Source organism: Microtus ochrogaster, chromosome 7 (genome assembly GCF_000317375.1).
Source record: "Microtus ochrogaster isolate Prairie Vole_2 chromosome 7, MicOch1.0, whole genome shotgun sequence".
NCBI lineage: Eukaryota > Metazoa > Chordata > Mammalia > Rodentia > Cricetidae > Microtus > Microtus ochrogaster.
In genome coordinates, this window is record NC_022014.1 from 29,595,003 (window position 1) to 29,615,311 (window position 20,309).

Here is a 20,309-nt window from a genome sequence, read left to right on the forward strand (position 1 = left end):
AACACTCTATACTCCAAACAAGGGCTTATCCACCCATTCATTCTTATAAGGTAATATCACAAGCTCTGAGGTCTTCTGGCAAATTCAACAATTATTTCTCCACTTTCTTCTTGCCCAGTCTCCTAGCAACAAGTGACCTGATTGTCCATTCCCTTCTTGGAGCTCTCCTCCTCACTGTAATAGTCTGAGTCTTAAATTCTCCAGATGCCGGAGAGTTGCAAATCTGAGTGCTCCTGGAAGGTGATGAAGCCTTCCTTGAAAGGAGGGGCCTGGTTGGTTTTCTGTTATTAAGGGAGTACCTTTGAAGGATCTTAGCAAATTCTAGACCCTTCCTTGACTGTTTTGGCTCCCTGATCATGAGGTGAGCATTTTTCTTCTAGCATGTACACCTACTGTGATGGCCCCAGAGCAGTAGGGACTAGGGCCCCCCAAAACCACGCACCAACATAAAGTACTTCACTTTTTATAACAACAAAAAAGTTGCTGCAACACACACTGAATAATCTCTGCTGTTTCCATCTCTTTTGAAAAACTTCTGAACCTTCAGGCACCTAAGAGCCCACACCCCCTGCCATTTTCCAACTCTATTCTCTGTTAGCCCGTGGCTCAGACATCTCTGAAGTGACTTCCAGGTACACACCCTTCAGTGATCACTAGTGATATTTAATGGGCACCTAAACATTGTTTCCAGATCAGAACCCCCAAATCTGTTAGTTTCGTAAAAACAAAACCAAACCCCTCTGTCTACAGCTTCCTTTTGACACTTCTCACTCATTAAACCTCTGCCTTACTCTTCTCCAGTGACCTCCGGACACAGCCAATTCCCCCAGCAGGAAACCGTCCTCCCTAGACACACCCATTTTAAAAAGACATATTTTTAATTTATTGTTGAGATTTTCACATATGCATACAATGTCTTTTGATCATATCCACTCCTATCTCCTCTCTCCAATTCTCCCTGAATTTCCCCCATGCCAACTTCACCTTCTCTTCCTTTTTAACAATAACCCACTGAGTCCAATTAGTGCTGCCCACACACACGTGTGCCCTCGGCTCTCCTGCCACCTCCTCTGGGTCTCTGAGGCCTTTTCTCTCCATCCCAGTTTGTCAGACTCTCGCTTCAGCAATGTCTGATGTTTTTTCCCAGCATTCATTATCATCTAAATCTCTAATGCGTGCTGCATTTGAATGTTTTTCCCCCTTGTGCTTGGCTTTAATAAGCATCCAGGCAAAGGTAGAGTCTTGCCTGAATCCGTGTCGGCAGCATCTAACAGTCCCGGCACAGTGATGGCTCTCGAAAGTATTTATTAAAAGAAATGAAGGGATGCATGTAGCCGAAGAAGAGTTATGGGAACCGGGGAAGCGGATCCTGCAACATACATTTAAATCTAAGCCGGCTCATAAATAAATTCAATAGCTGTACTCCACAACCCAATTCCATCTCGAACTTGCCCTGGGGATCCGAGTCACTCCCCTGTCCCAAGTGCCACTCATTGTCACTCCAGGTTTCAGTCTCTCAGCCCAGCTCCTCCCTGCCCTAATTCTGGTGGTGCTGTTTCTGGTGGCAATGAAACCAAAAAGGAATTCAGTGGCAGCAAACACGTTTCCCCTTAACCTGGCATGGTGGGCGGGGCCTGCCTGAGGTAGAGTCACCCAGCCTGGTAGTCCGTCCACCTCGCAGTAGAGAGCCAGACTGGTTAGGAGTATGGCTAAATTCAGGGTGAGAGTATCCACCGGGGAGGCTTGTGGGGCTGGCACCTGGGACAAGGTGTCTGTCAGCATCGTGGGGACCCAGGGAGAGAGCCCTTTAGTGCCTTTGGACCGTCTGGGCAAGGAGTTCACTGCCGGTGCTGTGAGTGTTTGGGGGAGCGGGCAGTGGCGATGGTGGAGGAGGGGGCCGGAGGGACCACCCTCGGCATACTAAACATTCCTTCCTAGGAAGAGGACTTCGAGGTGACGCTCCCCCAGGAGGTTGGCGCTGTGCTGATGCTGCGCGTACACAAGGCACCCCCGAAGCTGCCCCTCCGGCTTGGGTCCCTCCAGCCTGACGCCTGGTTCTGCCGCTGGTTCCAGCTAGAGTGGCTGCCGGGGGCGGCACTCCGCTTCCCGTGCTATCAGTGGCTGGAAGGGGAGGGGGACCTGGTGCTGCGAGAGGGAGCAGGTGAGGAGGCCAAAGAACTGACTGGGGCTACTGCAGGGGCTCAGCAGTGTGGAGGAGGCTAGGGTTGGGACTGGAGCAGCGAACTGGTGTGAACACCAGGAAGGGGCAGAGGGGGGAGGGAGGAGGGGGAGGGGGACTACGCTGCTGGTCCCCGGGGTGAAGGGACCAGTGGGTGGGCGATAGTAGAAGGGAGAACATTTGGAGCCAGAGGTCAGGAGAGTATCATTTCAATCCACCTTCCCACCCACAGCCAAGGTCTGCCAGGAAGACCACCACCCCGCGCTCCAGCACCAGCGTCAAGAAGAGCTGAAGGCCAGGAAGGAGATGTACAGGTGAAGAGGGAGCTAGCCGTTCTTACAGAGGGACTCACTTGGGAGTGGGAAGCCGCCAAAACAAGGACTAACACTGAGCCTGGACCCCAGGCCCAGCGGCGTTAGCAACAGTGAGCACCTGTGACTCGCAGGCCCTCTGACTCTAAACTTGTGGTTGAGCAGGGAAACTCTTACCAAGCCTTTCGGGTGACTCTGGCACCCACTCAAGTTTGCAAACTACTGCTCTCACTAGCCATGCCCTGTGGCTTCCTCCTTCCCCACCTTCCTTTTGAGGCTGTTGTTTTGTTTCTCTCTTTCTCTCACCTGTTAGGTGCTTGCATTCTCTCATAAACACGGGCGGAACTGCAGACATCTCCTGGGGAACTGGGAACACGCCGCTAGAAATGAGACACCCCCCCCCCCAGATGGGGATCCTTTCTCTATTGTCTGCTCAGTGCAAAGAGTTAGAGGGGAGAAGAGCTACCTAAATGCTGTGCTCTGAGAAGGTGGGAATTGCACAGGAATGAGGGGCCCCTGAGAAGTAAAGTCAGCAACTGTACTCGGGTGGACATTCTCAAAAGAGCTTGGTGCTCTTAATCTTGGCTGCTTTCCAAGTCCTGGGCTGCTGGCTTTTGCCCCAGGTCTCTGGAGACCAAGCAAGCATCGACTCATCTGTGTCCTGGTGAGTCTACATTTGTCATGAAAGCCATGACAATAAATCTCACAGAGACACCCAGGCGGGAGAAGGCAGATAGTGAAATCTACCTCATCCTTGATGATGCGATGTTAGGGAAATCATTCAATCTCTTTGATCTTTATTTTCTTTTTATTTGGGTTGTTAGGGAAAACAAATGAGAAGCGGTTAAGAACATAGCTAATAAAACCTGGGAGTGGAATTCTGTACCCAGTCAAGGCTCTGGGCTTGTCCTTCAGCAATGCAGTTATTATAAAAAGAAAAAACAGGGCTGGGGATACAGCTCAGTTGGTAGAGCGCTTGCCTAAACAAGAAACCCCGAATTTGATCACCAGCACCACAGAAAGCAGATATGGTGACGTCTGTAAGACGGAAGCAGGAGCGTCAGAAGTTCAAGGTCACCCCTGCCTGTGTTGTGAACACGGGGCTTAGTGTATATGAGACCCTGCCACCCTTCCCGAAAACAAAAACTCGGCAACAAAAACTCTAAACTCTGAGTAAAAGTATGTGGTTGGTGTTATTCCTGTGTCTGTCTCTCTGTCTGGGTCCTTAGTATTATAAATAAAGTGAGGTTTCAACCCCATCATGACCACCGTCTGGGTGCCAGCTAGAGAAGGCAGGTTCTCAGCGACCTCATGCCTACTGAGACCCTGCTGTCTACCCAGAACCCCAGATGAATAAAGTACAGAATTGTTTGAGACAGAGTTTGGCCACCATCTGGTGGCAGTATACTTTCATTGCAAACTGTCCTTTGATGTCAGAAGCTCAATCTAAAGGTTTTTTTCATTATTAAATTGTTTCATTTTGATACTGTGGATTAAACCCATGTACTTTGCATTCTAAGTAAGCACACATTCGTGATTTCTATCCCCAGTCCTTTTATTTTTTTATTTTTATTTATTTTTTAAAAGTTTATGCCTGGTGGTGGTGGTACGCACCTTTAATCCCAGCACTTGAGAGGCAGAGGCAGGCAGATCACTGAGTTCAAGGCCAGCCTGGTCTGTAGAGTGAGTTCCGGGACATCCAAGGCTACACAGAGAAACCTGTCTTGAACCCACCCTGCTGAATTGTAATTACATTTTTCTTACAAGTGTATGTCTATGTGTGTACAATATATGATATCCATATGGAGATCAGAAGGTGACTTGCAGAGATTGGCTCTCCCCTGCCATGTGGGATTTAGAGATTGACCCCAGGTTACTAGGTTGACAGTAAGCAGCAATTTTTAATATCTATATTTATTTATTTATTTATTTATTTATTTATTTATTTATTACTGTGGATTGAACCTAGGGCTTTGTGCATGCTAGGCAAGCACTCTGCTGCTGAAGTATGTCCCCAGCCCTGTGAAAGCTTCTACATGTAGAGAAAGGGCCTCCCCATGTCGGCTTCAATTCCCACAAGCTATTTTCTGAGCAATCCTAAAAGCTTGTTCAGCTTGTTGGGACCAAATGTTACTATTCCACCGAAAGGTCTCTGGTCGTGGCTTGCATGATCGTGGGCCTTAAAGCCAGCCCGCCTTAGGCCAGAGCAGGTAAACCGATAGCTCCCCAAGCTGCGGAAGCTGAGCCAAGTGCCTCTAAATGCGATGTCTGCCAAAGCAACTGACTCCTTGGGGCTAACCCAGCTCAGGACTGCATCCCTTCCCAAGATGCATCTCCATTAGGCTCAGGGTACTTCAAACAGATTACAAGCAGGTGTGTCAGCAGAACTCAGGGTACTTGTAGAAGTACTAACAGGGAAAATAGCCACCTATCAAGCCATGAACCAAGGCGATTCCCTCCCATTTCCGGATGCTTTTCTCCTCCCCTCTCCTCAGCTCTCCCTCCATCCTTGTCTCTCTCCCTCCTTCCCCTGCTTTCCTGATTCCCAGCTCCCAGCATTCACATCCTATAATCCAGATACTTAAGACACCCTGTCCATCTGTTTGGCTCAGCTCCAACCTCAAATTCCTTAAGAGGGACTCTAATTGACCTAGAAGTCTCTTGTGGGGACATGAGGCTTACTTAAAACCCAGTGAGCATGGGGGAAGGGTCTCAGGGAGGTCCCTGTTGGCAGAATGGGGCTAGCTGTGGCCCGGGCCCCCCAGGGACGGGACTCTTCTGTTTCCATCCAAGGGCTCCACACAAAGCCTTTGGCTGATCATTTGCCTCTCACCTACTCCAGCTGGAAGACTTACGCTGATGGTTGGCCTCGCTGCCTTGACCACGCGACTGTGAAAGACTTGGACCTCAACATCAAGTACTCCGCGGTCAAGAACGCCAAATTCTACTTTAAAGTTCATTCTGCGTGAGGGTGCCACACTGTCCGTTGTCCCCACCTCTCTTCTCTCTTCTATTCAGTTCCCTACCTCAGTATAGACACAGCTCACTCAGCCCTGCTCAAGGCATAGTTTCCTGTTCCGCGGGACAATGGCTGCCTTGGGGCACTGACTACATCAGGCGGACAGGGGAGGGTCTCCTGGAGCCCTGTGCCTTCTCACACTTCACGTGTCCCGTTAGGTTTACAGAGCTGAAAATCAAAGGGTTCCTGGACCGCACAGGACTCTGGAGGAGTCTGAGGGAGATGAGAAGGATGTTTAACTTCCACAAGACTCCTGCGGCAGGTGAGGCCCTGGGCCACGATCCGGACCTCTTTCTGAGACATCAGTTCCCATCACCACCAGAAGGCTTGTAACGAACGACCACTTCACCTCGTGGCTTTAAGCAATCTCCTTGTCCTTCCTACTAGACCTTAAAGTACCCCCCAGAGACAAAAGAAGTGGAAGGCAGAAGAAGGGACCCTGATCTAATCCAATAGTGTCCAGATAACTGTGACCATCTGTGTCTGTGGACAAAGGACTCACGGCGAAGTTAGGCTGTGGTTACTAATAAGACTCAAAACCACATTATTAATGTTCCTTGGAAGATGTACTAATTGGCTTCAGAAATGGGTAAAGAGGGGACTCACCCTAGCTTTCAGGGCACCCTAGAAAGCTCTCATGGGGGGGGGTTAAGTGAGTATTAACACTGAGGCTGAGGCTAGGGCAGAGAGTGCTCCAGGGCCGGGGGACAGAGAGATGAAGGCCCTGAAGACAGAAGAATAGGGCACCCATAAAAGGAAGAAGTTGCTGAGGCTGGCGTGGCCTGAGCAAGGGAAGGAAAGTCAGGGAGAAGTCGTGCCCATGCTTGTGTGGACTGCGGCGGGCTGGATGCTCTCCTAGGCACAGTGCAAGGCTAGTGAGTGGCGGCCAGCTGGGGAACACTGGGTGGGTTGGTGGCCTAAGACCAAGCATGGAGATTGGCCATGGGGCTCCAGCTGAGGTCAGCAGGGGAAGGTGTCTTCGTCATCACACATGGCTGTGGCTGCGTAGCAGTGAACTGGACAGAAGGGCTAAGAGACACCGAGGATGGCAAGTTCATATGACTTAGCGGAAGGAAAAGAAAGTTGCTTCCTACGGAGTTTCTGGGCTCTGCTATGGACAGTCAAATAGATATACATGCCATTCCTTGGGATGCCAGGAAGGGGGTGGAGGCTGAGCTGGAGGAAGAACCCACACTGGGGATGCATTTGAGCCTAGTGAGTCCCCCGGGATGGTATCGGGGAGATGGCATGATGGTAGGCTGAGACTAAGATTTGATCTTTAGTGAACAGGCAGTAACGAAAGCCAAGGGATCAGGAGGCCACTGTAAGGAATGAAGAGGTACCCAGGATGGACGAGAGGGGATTTCATCATTCAAGGAAGGAGAATACCTGTATGAGCTATGGTGACTGGTCCCCATGTCCCCCACCCTTCTGCAGAGTATGTGTTCGCGCACTGGCAGGAAGACGCCTTCTTTGCCTCCCAGTTCCTAAATGGCCTCAACCCAGTCCTGATCCGCCGCTGTCACAGCCTCCCAAAGAACTTTCCAGTCACTGATGAAATGGTGGCCCCAGTGCTGGGCCCTGGGACCAGTCTGCAGGCTGAATTGGAGGTGGGCATAGACTGCAAGCCCTGCCAAACTACACGAGTTTCTTCGCGCTCACCCCTATTAGAGACAGAGGGAACAACCATGTGTTACCTAACAAGAACAACCTCTCTCAGAATGCACTCCCCTGACAATCGTGGGTCTTCTTCTTTCTGCCTGTCCCCTCCTTTAGAAAGCCAGGTACACCCACAGCTCCCCTTTCTCCTGCAGAAGGGCTCCCTGTTCTTGGTGGATCATGGCATCCTTTCTGGAGTCCAAACCAATGTCATCAATGGAAAGCCTCAGTTCTCCGCAGCCCCAATGACCCTGTTATACCAGTGCTCAGGGTCTGGGCCCCTGCTTCCCCTCGCCATCCAGGTCTGTAAGAAGGCAGGAAACAGGGGGAGGGTCCCACTGAGTGATTGACAGACACTGACACTGCCTTCCTCCCCGCTGGCCCTACCCACCAGCTCAAACAGACCCCGGGACCCGACAACCCCATCTTCTTGCCCAGCGATGACAAGTGGGACTGGCTGCTGGCCAAGACCTGGGTGCGCAACGCCGAGTTTTCTGTCCACGAGGCCCTCACGCATCTGCTGCATGCGCACCTGCTGCCAGAAGTCTTTGCCCTGGCCACGCTGCGGCAGCTGCCCCACTGCCACCCTCTCTTCAAGGTCAGTGGCTCAACAAGTCGGCCCAAGCCAGGCGTGGCGGCGCACGCCTTTAATCCTAGCACTTAGAGAGCTGAGGCAGGAGGATCTCTATGAGTTTGGGACCTGCCTGATCGATATAGCAGAGTGTCAGGACAGAGGAGAAGATGCTGTGGAACCTTGCGCCCATCCGTGGGCGGGAAGTACCGTCACAAACTACAGCTCCTGGCCTTGCTTACTCTTCCTGTGCTGCTCACAGGGTGGGTGGCTTTGCGGGGGTAGGTCCGGGCTTCCCCAACTTTACCGTCTCCTCCCCTTGCAGCTGCTGATTCCCCACATCCAGTACACGCTACACATCAACACGCTTGCCCGGAAGCTGCTCATCGCCCCTGGGCAGGTGGTGGACAGGGTAAGCTATGCCTTTGGCGGGAGGAAATTCTTCAGTTGGAAGAATCTGGAGTTCTGGGGTAGGAGTGTCTCTGCTTCCCTAACACCAGCTTGCCCCTGCTTTTGAAGCAAGGTTCTGATGCACAGTTCTTTCCCTTAGTCCACAGGCCTCGGCATTGGAGGATTCTCCGAGCTGATAAAGAGAAACATGGAGCAGCTGAACTATTCTGTCCTATGCTTCCCTGAAGATATCCGAGCCCGAGAGGTGGAGGACATCCCGGGCTACTATTACCGGGATGATGGGATGCAGATCTGGGGGGCGATAAAGAGGTGAGGGAACCATCCCCAGGAAGCCACAGGGGCAGGGCAGGCAGGAAGACTGGGCGGGAGATGGGTGCCCTGGAGAGGTTTACGGTGAGGAGGGCTGGGGAGCATGACTCTGGGCAAGGAAGCTTCTCGGCCTGGGTCGAGTTTGGAGCCACTGACTGAATCCAGCTGCATCTTGCAGCTTTGTCTCTGAGATAGTCAGCATCTACTACCCAAGTGATGTGTCTGTTCGAGAGGACCAAGAGCTGCAGGCCTGGGTGAGGGAGATCTTCTCTGAGGGCTTCCTCAGCCGAGAAAGCTCAGGTACAGGGACCTCAGCCCTTGGGCCCAGCCCCACCCTCTGGCCTCTCTGTGAGGTCCTAAGATCCCCAGCAGCCCCCACCCCAGCCCAGCTTTCCCACAGGTATGCCCTCCTTGTTGGATACCCAAGAAGCCCTGGTCCAGTATGTCACGATGGTGATATTCACCTGTTCAGCCAAGCACACAGCTGTCAGTGCAGGCCAGGTAAGGGACGGTCCGGGCGAAAGGCATTGCCATGGAAGGGCCAGAGTCTTGTTCTCACTTTGCCCTCTCTGCCTTCAGTTTGACTCTTGTGTTTGGATGCCCAACCTGCCACCTACCATGCAGCTACCGCCACCTACTTCCAAAGGCCAGGCTCGGCCCGAGAGTTTCATAGCCACTCTCCCGCCAGTCAACGCCACATGTGATGTCATCATTGCCCTCTGGATGCTAAGCAAGGAGCCGGGAGACCGAGTAAGTGTGGGGCTAGGAGGCAGGTCAGGCCAGGCTGGATAGGAAGTACATGTTGTTTCCCCTCCCTGGACCAAACTCAACCCCAACATCGAGCCCCCCACCACACTCGTACCTCACTAGAAGAGAAGACACATGACCCTTGGCCATCTCACAGTAAGGATCAAGTGTCCAAATCAGATGACGAAAACTGTTGCTCTCAGCAGCAACAGCAACCTGGCACTAAATGTTCCTTTAAATATTCAAATTAAATATTCAAATTAAATGGTCAGAGAACTTACAGATCACTGTCACTTGGGAAAATGTTTAGGAAAGGGACAGGGAGAAGCTCAACCAAAGAGTGTGCAAGGTGACTGGGTCTGGGGACAAGCTGTGGCTATAGCCAGCTCAGGTGGGTTGCAGCTGCTCAGAAGGTGGGGACCTCAACAGCTCGACTCTGTGATTGGTCCCCAGAGGCCTCTCGGCCACTATCCAGATGAACACTTCACAGAGGATGCCCCACGGCGAAGTATGGCTGCCTTCCAGAGACAGCTGATCCAGATCTCTAAGGGGATTGCCGAGCGAAACCGAGGCCTGGCACTGCCCTATACCTACCTGGACCCTCCTCTCATTGAGAACAGCGTCTCTATCTAAAATCCTGGAGAAGAGGGTCCCGTGCGACCTACAGACCCCTTGGCCATATCACTCCAAGCTGAGTGTCACCCAGAGAAAACTGTCTTTCAAAATGTATGGGTCCCCAGGTGCTTCTCCAGGACAGCCAGGCCCCATCTAACTCACCTGTGAAACACAACTACACAACTAATAAAACCAAAGCAGACAAACCCAGACTCCTGCAGAAGACAGGACCTCACAGGACAGGGACACCGGAATGTTTGCAAACACCGAGGCTCAGCTCTGATCAAGGGCTTTGCGCGTTCTCTTTGTTCGTGTCCCATTATCCATAGACTGTCACAGAAGCACAGAATCCTGTCCCACTGCCCACAGTCAAGGGGACCTCACAGTCATCACCTCAGACAGGCTTCTCGACAAAACAGGAAGCAGACCAAACAAAACCTACCAAGAGATCCATTGTCACCTACAGACTGGCCTTAAAAATGAATAGAACAGCCGGGCGGTGGTGGCGCACGCCTGTAATCCCAGCACTTGGGAGGCAGAGGCAGGCGGATCTCTGTGAGTTCGAGACCAGCCTGGTCTACAGAGGTAGGTTCCAGGACAGGCTCCAAAACCACAGAGAAACCCTGTCTCGAAAAAAAAAAAAAAAATGAATAGAACACTGAGAAGGGCTTACCAAGAGGTGGACTGCCACCTACTGGCTCACCTTGAATAGAACACTGAGAAGGGGTCATTGGAGGTCAGGAACAAAGAGAAGGAGGGGCTGAACACTTGGCTCTGTGGTTAAGAGCACTGACTGCTCTTCCAGAGGACCAGGATGGCTCATAACTGTGTGTAATTCCAATTCCAGGGGATCAAACACCTTTTTCTGGCCACCAGGCATGCAGGCATAATATCCATATACATAAAAATTAGGTTTGGGGTTTTTGTTCTTAAAAGAGGAGGTTAGACAACCCAGGCCATTTCTAGCCCACCGCTTCTCCAAGCCTTCCCCAAAGTGGACTGGAAAGCAGGTCCCATTTCCAGAGAATTAGGAATATGAACACACCTCTAATGCTTTGCCTTCGAAATTCCACCTTCATTCTGGATTCCCGATATTTCATATACACTCTCTGGTTCTGGTTGTTTGTTTGTTTGCCTTTGTTCTTGTTTTTTTCTGGCGCAGACTCTGAACACTACTAAAGTAACAAATGAGCCATTTTGAAGTCACCTAGTGACTCTCTCATCTCTTATATTACAGGCATCAAAGTTCTGGGTCTTTGATTTCATACAGTTTTATGAAACAGTACTCAAAATGTAACATTTACACTTGGGCTGGGTGGTCCAGTGGTTAAGAGCACTTGCTGCTCTTCCAGAAAACCCAGGTTCAATTGGTTCAGTTCCCAGTACCCATGTCAGGTGGAACCTCTTCTGGCCTTGGCAGGCATGGTACTCCTGTACACATACACACATAAATTTTATATTTATATATAATATTTATATGTATACACTATTTACATAAACCCGTCATTGCATCCAGTAGACCCAACTTCAGAAAGGGCCATGTGGTCCACCAGACAGCCTTGAACTGCTCCCTCTCCATTGATAACGCTTTGCCAAGAGTTATTTAGACTTAGGCCTCTCTCACACGGTTTTTAGTTTCTGTCGATAGGCAAGCCCTGAGGCAGGAGAGCTGGCTCAGTGGTTAAGAGTGTGTGCTGCTCCTCCAGAGGGCCTGAGTTTGGTCCCCAGCATCCACACCAAGTGGCTCACAACTGCTTGCAACCCTAGCACCAAGTATATTCCATCTCTGGCTTCCACAGGCACTTGGACTCATACGCACGTACCAGCATGCTGACACACATACCTACACGTGCTTATAAAAAGTAACAATCAAACCTTTAAAAATAAAGGAACAATTCCTGATTACTTAAGCCAAGCTGGGGTAGGGGAGAGCGGGGAGGAAACTAAGTGGCTTTGAGTGTGGAGCTGTTAAACCCTGCAGTTTCAGGTGAGAATTGAAATTCAGCAAGCAGCTGGGGGCACAAAAGTCAAAGTGCACTCTCCTTGGCCTTGCAGTGGGAAGAGGGAAGCTCCTGTTGACCTCTTCCCTTCCTGTATTTGCCTCAAGATTCCAAGTTCTTTTTTTTTTCTTATTTATTTATTATGTATACAATATTCTGTCTGTGCGTATGCTTGTAGGTCAGAAGAGGGCACCAGATCTCATTACAGATGGTTGTGGTTGCCAGGAATTAAACTCAGGACCTTTGGAAGAGCAGGCAATGCCCTTAACCACTGAGCCATCTCTCCAGCCCAGATTCCAAGTTCTTGAAGGGGGATATTTTACCAACCTTGAGTGCCAGGAACTTGAGTGCCCAAGATGAGGTTGCCCCCAACATTTCCCAGCCGAGGGTTGGGTTAGGTTGGGGCCGTGTGACTGAGTCTGGCCAATGGACTATGAGAGGAAGAAATCCAGGTTGCTTCCAAGACTAGCAGTTTAGCTGAGGCACCCCCTTTCCATTTCGGGTCCGAGACTGCCTTGCAGATATATGGTGTGAACTCCAACCTTACCTCTGTCGCCGTAAGCTTGGGAGGACAAGGTTAACAGCCATGGTGGCCAGCATGGCAGAAGCTCTCAGTGAACACATGCTGAATGCAGAAATTGATACCCAAATAGTTCCCAAATCCCTCTAGTGAGTTTCTTAAAGGTGGAACTAGAACTTATTCAACTTTAGATGCCATATGTCCAGAAACATCCAACCACTGTTTTAAATAATAATAGTAATAAGTGGATGGATAGATGGTAAAGATGGACAGTCTCAGGGCTGGGGCTCAAGGAGAACACTGAGATTGTCCCTTTGGGTAAGATGTTTGTTAGGAGAATTCTTAATGGTTTGGACAGACAGTCGCAAGGTGGGGGCTATAAGGAGAGTTCAAGCCCCCATACTGTCAACAGCAAGATGGGGACTTTGATGAAAACACAGGCCCATGAGGCAGAGTGAGGGTCCCTTCTTACAGGCCTCAGGAGGAAGGGAGGGGTTTTATGCAGCCAGGCTGTCTGTGATATACCAAGAGGGAGGGGGATGGGTCACCACTGTCACCAACAGCCCTCGGATATCCCAGGGAGTCTGGCAACCTGAGTTCTGTAAGTTTCCTTGGAGAAGTGAGAATGAAAGTACTTCTCTGGAATCTGGACCCCTGACTCTTTCCTGACTCACGGACAGGCTCTTACTAGGGGCTCACCTTTCCTCCGTAGCAGCTGCCAGAAAGAGGCTGCAGGTGGGCGAGGCCACAAGAGTCCACACCCTCAAACCTAACCTGGGCACATGGATGAACTTGTGAGTGCTACTGTGCTCCAATAATAAATAAATAGATTGTTTTAATGTTTGTCTTTTAAGTGTGTGTGTGTGTGTGTGTGTGTGTGCGCGCGCGCGCGCGCGCACGCGCTCGTGCACATGCGCACGCATTTCAAGACACAGTTTCTCTGTGTTACCCTGGCTGTCCTGGAACTCACAGAGATCTACCGTCTCTCTGACTCCAGAGTGCTGGGATTAAAAGTGTGTGTCACCACTACCTTTAACTTATAATAAAATTATATATTTTAATTATATGTATATGAGTATATTGTTTGTACACCTAAGCGCAGTGCCCAAAGAAACCAGAAGAGGGCATCAGATCCTCAGGAGCTGGAGTTACTGTGTTGGCTTGTAGCCGCCAGACATAGGTTCTATTGCTCTAGCCCCTCAGCATATGTCTTTTGGGATGAACTATCATCTACGAGAAGGAAAGAATCCAGTGTGTCTCGGCTGTAGGAATCTAGGCAGGCAGTGTCCACCCAAGCTTGAAGAAGCTGCCCCTGCCTTCAGTGCAGGACCTGTGAGGCTGTGGGCCCTGTTACAACAGCAGTGGAGGAATAAACAAAAACAAAAACCTGGCTTTGTCTCAGCTGTTTTCAAAAACCATTCATTTTGGAGAACACAGAGCTTAGCAACACATTAGTAGTCTCCCACTAGCTTGCTGTCGACTTCTCCTTTGCCACATGTGTAGGTAGACTCAAGCCTGGGGCATCAGAGAAGAGGGAATGGCACCTGAGAAGATGCTCCCATCAAACTGGCCTGTAGGCAAGGCTGTGTGCATTTTCTCGCTTAGCAACTGAAGTGGGAGGGCCCAGTCCACTCCTGGCAGCAGCATCCCTAGTCCTGGGTGGTACAAGAAACTCAGCTGAGGGGCTAGAGAGTTAGATACGTGGTTAGAAGTACTTATTGCTCTTGAAAACGTCTGGGGTCTGAGTCCCAGCACCCAGGTGGTGGCTCACACCTTTCTGTAACTCTAGTCCCAGGGGATTCAACACCCTATTCTGACCTCAGCAGGCACCGGTCACACATGTGGTGCACAAACATACATGCAGGGAAAAGACACAAGCAAATGAATTGTTTGGAGGGTGAGCTGAATGGGAACCCGGAGAATAAGCAGCATTCCTCCCTGGTCTCTTCTTCAGTCCTTGCCTCTGAGTTCCTGCCTGAGTTCCTGTCCTGACTTACCTCGGTGATGGACTGTAATGTGGAAGTGTAAGATCCTTCCTGAGTTGCTTTTTAGTATGGCATTGTTCACAGCAACAGAAAGCAAATGAGGATACCATGGTAATTGTTGATTAAACTATCTTTCAGGGACCCAGTAGCCACTCCAGCTGCTGGTAGTGAAACTCTATTTGGCTCTTTATTTACATCTGCTCAGTGGGTGGCTGAACAGGTGAGATGGGTTAGCATCTCTGCCTTCATACTGTGTGTTTCTTCTTTGTTGTCTTAACCTGCACTCAGATTCCAGTCAATTCTGAGTATACACACAATGATCATTTGAGAAATGTTTGCCCAAGACAAATTCTGGCGAAGCTTGACCTAACTCGGTCTTATCTCTCTCTTCCCAGGTCAAGGCTGACAAAGCACCCCATCCACCAGCGCCAAGACAGGAAACAAGAGAGCGTGGGAAGGAGCAAAATGAGATGGTACCCAAGTTCCCAGGAGATCAGCACCTAGCTCCAGGAAGTACGAGAATACTCCTGGTCTTTATTAGCCTTTTCTCTCACATCATTCCCCACTCCACGGCCATGAGACAATTTCTTTGCAGTTCAGAGTCTTTAGACTTACTTTTTTCTCTTATTTACACATATATGCCACAAATGTGCTTGCATACCAGACCAGAAGGGTGCCAGATCCTCTGGAACTACAGCTATGGGCAGTGATGAGCCTCCTGTGTGCTGGGAACCGCACTAAGATCCTCTGGAGGAACACTAGGTGCTCTTAACCACTGAGCCATCTCTCCAGAGTCTGTCTGAAAGAAAAAGTTTTCATTTCTCCATTCTTTGGTCATTCAAAAAAAGTCTTTCTTTTCTCATTTTTTTCTTAGACATTGATTTCTCCATGGTATGAATTTCTGGACCTGAGTTCAGTCACACTAAATCACTTACAAACACACACCACACACACACACACACACCCCACAACACAGCTAGTCCTTGGGCTCTTGGCCGTGGGAGAAGCAAAGGTTGTTACAGCTAACATTTGCCCAAGGAAATGATGAGTTAACTTTTCAAATTAGTGGGCCCACGGGAATAAAGATATTCTAAAGAGACTTGTGCCCTCCTTTTGACTGTCAGACAACTGAAATAATGGTACCAAAGGGATTTCAGATTCCCCAGGAATCTCATGCTGGGAGAAGGAGAGGGCTGGAAACTTGGTGCAGCCAGAAGAGGAACTTGTCTACCAGGAAGAGATTCACACAGTCTGACAGCTTGTCAGACCATCTTGCAAGAAAGACGGAGCTGAGACAATGAAGTCTAGAAGACCGCTGGACCAGGACTGCGTGGGTCTGCTGCTCCTTGCCCTCCAGATAAACCTAAACCTCTGTCAGGACGCCAAAGATGGAGCAGCGCTCCACCCATTCATACGTTCTCTTTCCGACGTGCCACAGTGGAGATGTAAATCACCCCCTCCCCGAGATCATTTACTTCATTGTATAAGACAGGGTCTCTCTATGTAGCCCTGGCTGTCCAGCACTTACAGTGTACACCAGTGTCTGCCTCCAGAGGGCTGGACTTAAAGGCATGCGCATGCGCCACCACGCCCAGCTCTTTCTGGGGCTTTTAAGCAGTACTGCAGAACAAACTAGGGCATGCTTAGTGTAGGAAATGGGTCTGGGATCACACACACACACACACGACCATACACTCCAAAGTATTTCAGCAATGTAAAAGATTTGACTTCTGAAGAAGGAAACGAGCAAGCAAGCGGGGTCTCACCAGCCTCTTATCTCTAAGACGACGGGGATTTTTGTACCCACGCTGAGTGCCAGAGTATGGCCTGCCTCCTATTCCTACATGACTGGCTAACTTAACACAGTGTTGTTGATCAATAGGAACGCAGCTTTCGAGCACAGTGTACAGTCTTGAACACATATTTTGGCTTCAGGAAAATGCTGTCGCGGGAGGATTTTCACGGTGGCGTTTTTACTGTTTTCTTTCAGTGTGGCGCGACTCTCTTCTTAACTGCTCATAGAAAATACAGTCTGTTTCTTTCACATTCCCCGCACTGAGCAAGCACTTTTCCAATTTAGCTCTTCCCTGGCCCAATAGAGCTCTTTCCCCATTTAAAAAAAAATATTTCTTTTCTCTTTAATTGAAGACAGACAGGAGATCAGGCCCAACTTTTTGGGACTTCCAGGACTTCAGTCAGCTCTCTAGAAATAGTAAACAGAAAGGGAAGACTCATCCACAAGTTTCTCGAATCAGGAAGTCTGACAAGGGGAGCGGTTAAGTGCAGAAGCCAACCATACGCTCCTTGCCGCCCCAGGAGGCAGAGGGTGCAACACTGAGGGGGAAAAAAAAGATCAGGCTGGTGGGCACAATGCGGCCACACCTCCTCTGCTCTGCCCTGCTCCAGGACAGAGGAGAGTGGGGGCCAGGAGGAGTGCTCACAGTATATGGACGCTTTTCCCCTGGGTGAGGTATCAAGCCAGAGAGAATCTCTACAGTCGCTTGTCACCCTGACAGACTATGGCAGGCTGCCTGTGCTCTCTTTTTATATCAGACTCCACTAACAGTTGCCTTGGCCACCGACCTTCAGCTGTGAACAGGAGGTGACACTTTCTGCAAGATGCTGAAAGGAAGACCTCAGTTTCTAGCCGGAGCGTGTCAGCGCGCTAGGCCGGCAGTTCGGATCAGCGTGTTGCCGGAGAACACCAGCTGCCTCTGGATCGCACAGCAGCTGACACGAGAACAAGAAATGGCTAAGGGAGGAAAAATGGCTATTTCCCTCATGAGGGGCAACAAAGTGCCATGTAAAACAGTGTGTGGAGGAAGCCTGGCGGCACGACCAGTTAAAAGTGAGCAAAGAGCAAAGGCAAGTTCCCGGGAAGGGGCGGGGGCGGGGCGAGCCACGGCTGTGTTAAAGATTCTACGAGGCTGATTGGTTGATTGGCACTTCTGTGACAGGTAGGGGTTTAAGAGTAAGAAGTACTTCCTGTTACTGTAGAGGCGCCAAGTTCACTTCCAGGATGGGTAGCTCATGACTCTGGTTTCAGAGGATCTGACTCCCTCTTTTGACCTCTATGGGTACCCACAGAGTCATATCCTTAATAAAAACAATCTTTTTAAAAATTTAAGAAAGGGAGCTGGAGAGATGGCTCAGAGGTTAAGCACTTTGACTGCTCTTCCAGAGGTCCTGAGTTCAGTTCCCAGCAACCACATGATGGCTCATAACCATTTGTAATGAGATCTGGTGCCCTCTTCTGGCATACAGGTGTACATGCAGGTGGAACATTGTATACATAATAAATCTATTTTAAAAAATTAAGAAAGGAGGGGGCTGGAGAGATGGCTCAGTGGTTAAGAGCATTGCCTGCTCTTCCAAAGGTCCTGAGTTCAATTCCCAGCAACCACATGGTGGCTCACAATCATCTGTAATGAGGTCTGGCGCCCTCTTCTGGCCTGCAGGCACATAAGCAGACAGAATATTGTATAATAAATAAATAAATATTAAAAAAAATGTTGAAGTTTGGCCAGGCGTTGGTGGCGCACGCCTTTAATCCCAGCACTTGGGAGGCAGAGGCAGGCGGATCTCTGTGAGTTCGAGACCAGCCTGGTCTACAAGAGCTAGTTCCAGGACAGGCTCCAAAAAAAAACCACAGAGAAACCCTGTCTCGAAGAAAAAAAAAATTAAGAAAGGAATATTAAGTCTACGTCAGCAACCTTCACAGCAAATGTAGGAATCTTGTTTGTCAAACAATGAGAAGCTTCAGCCAGACTCCAGGGTGGCAGGTTCCTTTCCCTGCCCATTCCCCCATAATTTCCCTCTTTCTATCCTGTCCTTAAGACCACTGAAGAACCTTCCCCAGACCCCCAAACTGACAAATTAAGAGGACAACTGCTTGTGTGTGTGTGTGTGTGTTTGCCTGCACCCCTGTGTGTCTACTGCTGGTGAGGCCAGAGGAAGGTATCAGATCCCCTGGAACTGGAGTTACAGGTAGTTGTGAACAGCCATAGAGGTGGTGCTGGGAATCAAACCCCTGACCTATAGAAGAGCAGCCAGTGCTGTTAACTGCTGAGCCGTCTCTCCAGCCCCAGCTCATCCTAAGGACATCTGTTTTCTAGGGAAATGTGGCATTGTTTATCTTTGCTGCTCATTATCAATAAAGACTTCAGACTCTGTGAAGCTCATGTTAGATGGGTCCTTCAGAAAGTCAAATGGGTTCTACTCAGTAAAACAGACAACTCAGTTGTCTAGTGTCCAGTAAGGCAGTGATGATTAGTTGTGTTTGTAAACCCAGTAATTTGGTTGTTTGTTTTCTGCTTTTCTAGACAGGGTTTCTCTGTGTAGCTCTGGCTGTCCTGGAATTCACTCTATACACCAGGCTGGGCTTGAACTCAGAGATCCTCCTGCCTCTGCCTCCCGAGTGCTGGGATTAAAGTTGTACACCATCATGCTGGGCTTTCTGATGAACTTCTTATCCCCCAACGATTGGTCTGAGTACCCCCCCAACTCCATACCTGAGACTTTTCATCTTCCTTTGTTGCTACCTTGTTTTTCAGGCAGATTGAGGCTGAAGCTGGAGCTCACAGACTGGCCCCCAACATCCCTGGGACCCTCCTATCTCCACTCACAAGCACACACTATACCAGGCTTTGGAGTGGGTCTGGGGATAGAAACTCAAGCCCTGTGCTTACACAGCAAGCGCCTTGCCAACTGAGCCAACTCTTCAACTTGCGTTTAATTATTTTGAGAATTATTCTTTAATCGGTTGGAGGGAGGGGTCCACGTGCCACCTAGATAGTGATCTAGGACCTCGTCTCTTCGGTCTCCTCCTGTTAGCTTCCTCCCTGTCTTTGCATCCCACCACACCACCCTACCCCATCCAGGCGGCACTTCCTACCCAGGACCCCACACTTGATAATGCCTGAGGCCTAGGACAGGGACAAAAACTAGCAGGGAGTAACTCAGTGTCTGCTACTCCAAGTGGGTTCACAGAGACTCTGCCTACCAGGCTGGGGGTTCATAAGATGGCGACAAAGAGGAGGCCCCAATTTGGGTTGCAGGGGAGCCAATCCGAGCCAGCTCGACAGGGACCACAGAGTATCCCTGAAGCAGAAAATAAACCCAGTCCTCCCTAGGCCCAGAGAGACAAGCCCAGAACATCAAGGTGGCAGCCAAAAAGAGCTAAGGTTAGCTGAGGGCTTGGGGTTGAGCTATAGATAATAGACATCTCTTGAGATCCCACCCACAATCCCTCATGCCCTGGAGCAAGGGGAGGGTTTGGGAACGGGGCTGGCACAACACCTTTCAATAGATACACCTCCGCAGGGCACAGAGTCGAAGTCAATTAAGTGCACAGGTTTCTCCAGAACCACCTGCCCTGTCACCCCAAATACTCTCAAGGCCCCCACAATGTGAGTTCCTTCCAGACCCAACCCTGCCTGGGCTCCTGAGACACCTACACACCTGAACCACCAGCCATGGCCAAGTACCAGGTGGGTGTGGCCACCAGCTCCTGCCAGGGCTTGGGTACCCAGGACAAAGGTGTCAGTAAGCCTAGCGAGGATTGTGCAAGAGTCCCATCCTTTAGCTGCTGAACAACTGCGGAAAAGATTTAATCTGTGTGAGGAGAATGCAGGAGCCCCTGGGCCTACTTACCACAGCTCACCGTCCACTCTGTCGTCTACTGCCCCCAGGAGGAGGACTTAGAGGTGACCCATCACCAGGAAGAACCATGAGGGGCTGTTACGTGTACATGCACATAGGGCCCCTATCTCCAAGGAACAAGACCCAAAACTATCTCTGGTTCCAGCTGGGACCCCAGATCTCCTATTAGGCTGCTTCTAGTGGTTTGAGGAGGGGGGGACTTGATGATGGGGAAAGGGGACAGATGAGGGGGACAGGGCCTGGGCCCTGTCTGAGAGGCAAAGCAGGCCAGAATTGCCATGGGTCTGTCTGACCACATAATTGAGGGTATGATGGGGAGCAG

General features: G+C 50.1%; 1 protein-coding gene across 3 annotated transcripts; it reads left to right on the plus strand.

The window, feature by feature from the left end:
* Positions 1-1,705: 1,705 nt before the first annotated feature.
* Alox15b (arachidonate 15-lipoxygenase, type B) lies at positions 1,706-9,839 on the plus strand. Of its 3 annotated transcripts, XM_005349795.2 has the most exons (14): positions 1,706-1,852; positions 1,939-2,161; positions 2,412-2,493; positions 5,333-5,455; positions 5,668-5,771; positions 6,947-7,119; positions 7,324-7,470; positions 7,563-7,766; positions 8,065-8,151; positions 8,290-8,459; positions 8,638-8,759; positions 8,860-8,960; positions 9,039-9,209; positions 9,660-9,839. In XM_005349795.2, the coding sequence occupies exons 1-14, from the start codon at positions 1,706-1,708 to the stop codon at positions 9,837-9,839; spliced, it is 2,034 nt and encodes a 677-aa protein (XP_005349852.1). The 3 variants fall into 3 exon arrangements, with proteins under 3 accessions (XP_005349852.1, XP_005349850.1, XP_005349851.1); XM_005349793.1 differs by lacking the exon at positions 8,065-8,151; XM_005349794.1 differs by lacking the exons at positions 8,065-8,151; positions 8,638-8,759 and having other exon boundaries at positions 8,290-8,449; positions 8,863-8,960.
* The last annotated feature ends 10,470 nt before the right edge of the window (positions 9,840-20,309 follow it).

What these genes read in the sequence shown, in the direction of transcription:
- Alox15b (XM_005349795.2), top strand. Translation starts at nt 1,706, where the DNA reads ATGGCTAAATTCAGGGTGAGAGTATCCACCGGGGAGGCTTGTGGGGCT. An exon ending in GCCAGGAAGGAGATGTACAG is followed by an intron (nt 2,494 to 5,332) that starts GTGAAGAGGGAG and finishes CACCTACTCCAG; the next exon opens with CTGGAAGACTTACGCTGATG. An exon ending in CAGCTGTCAGTGCAGGCCAG is followed by an intron (nt 8,961 to 9,038) that starts GTAAGGGACGGT and finishes CTCTGCCTTCAG; the next exon opens with TTTGACTCTTGTGTTTGGAT.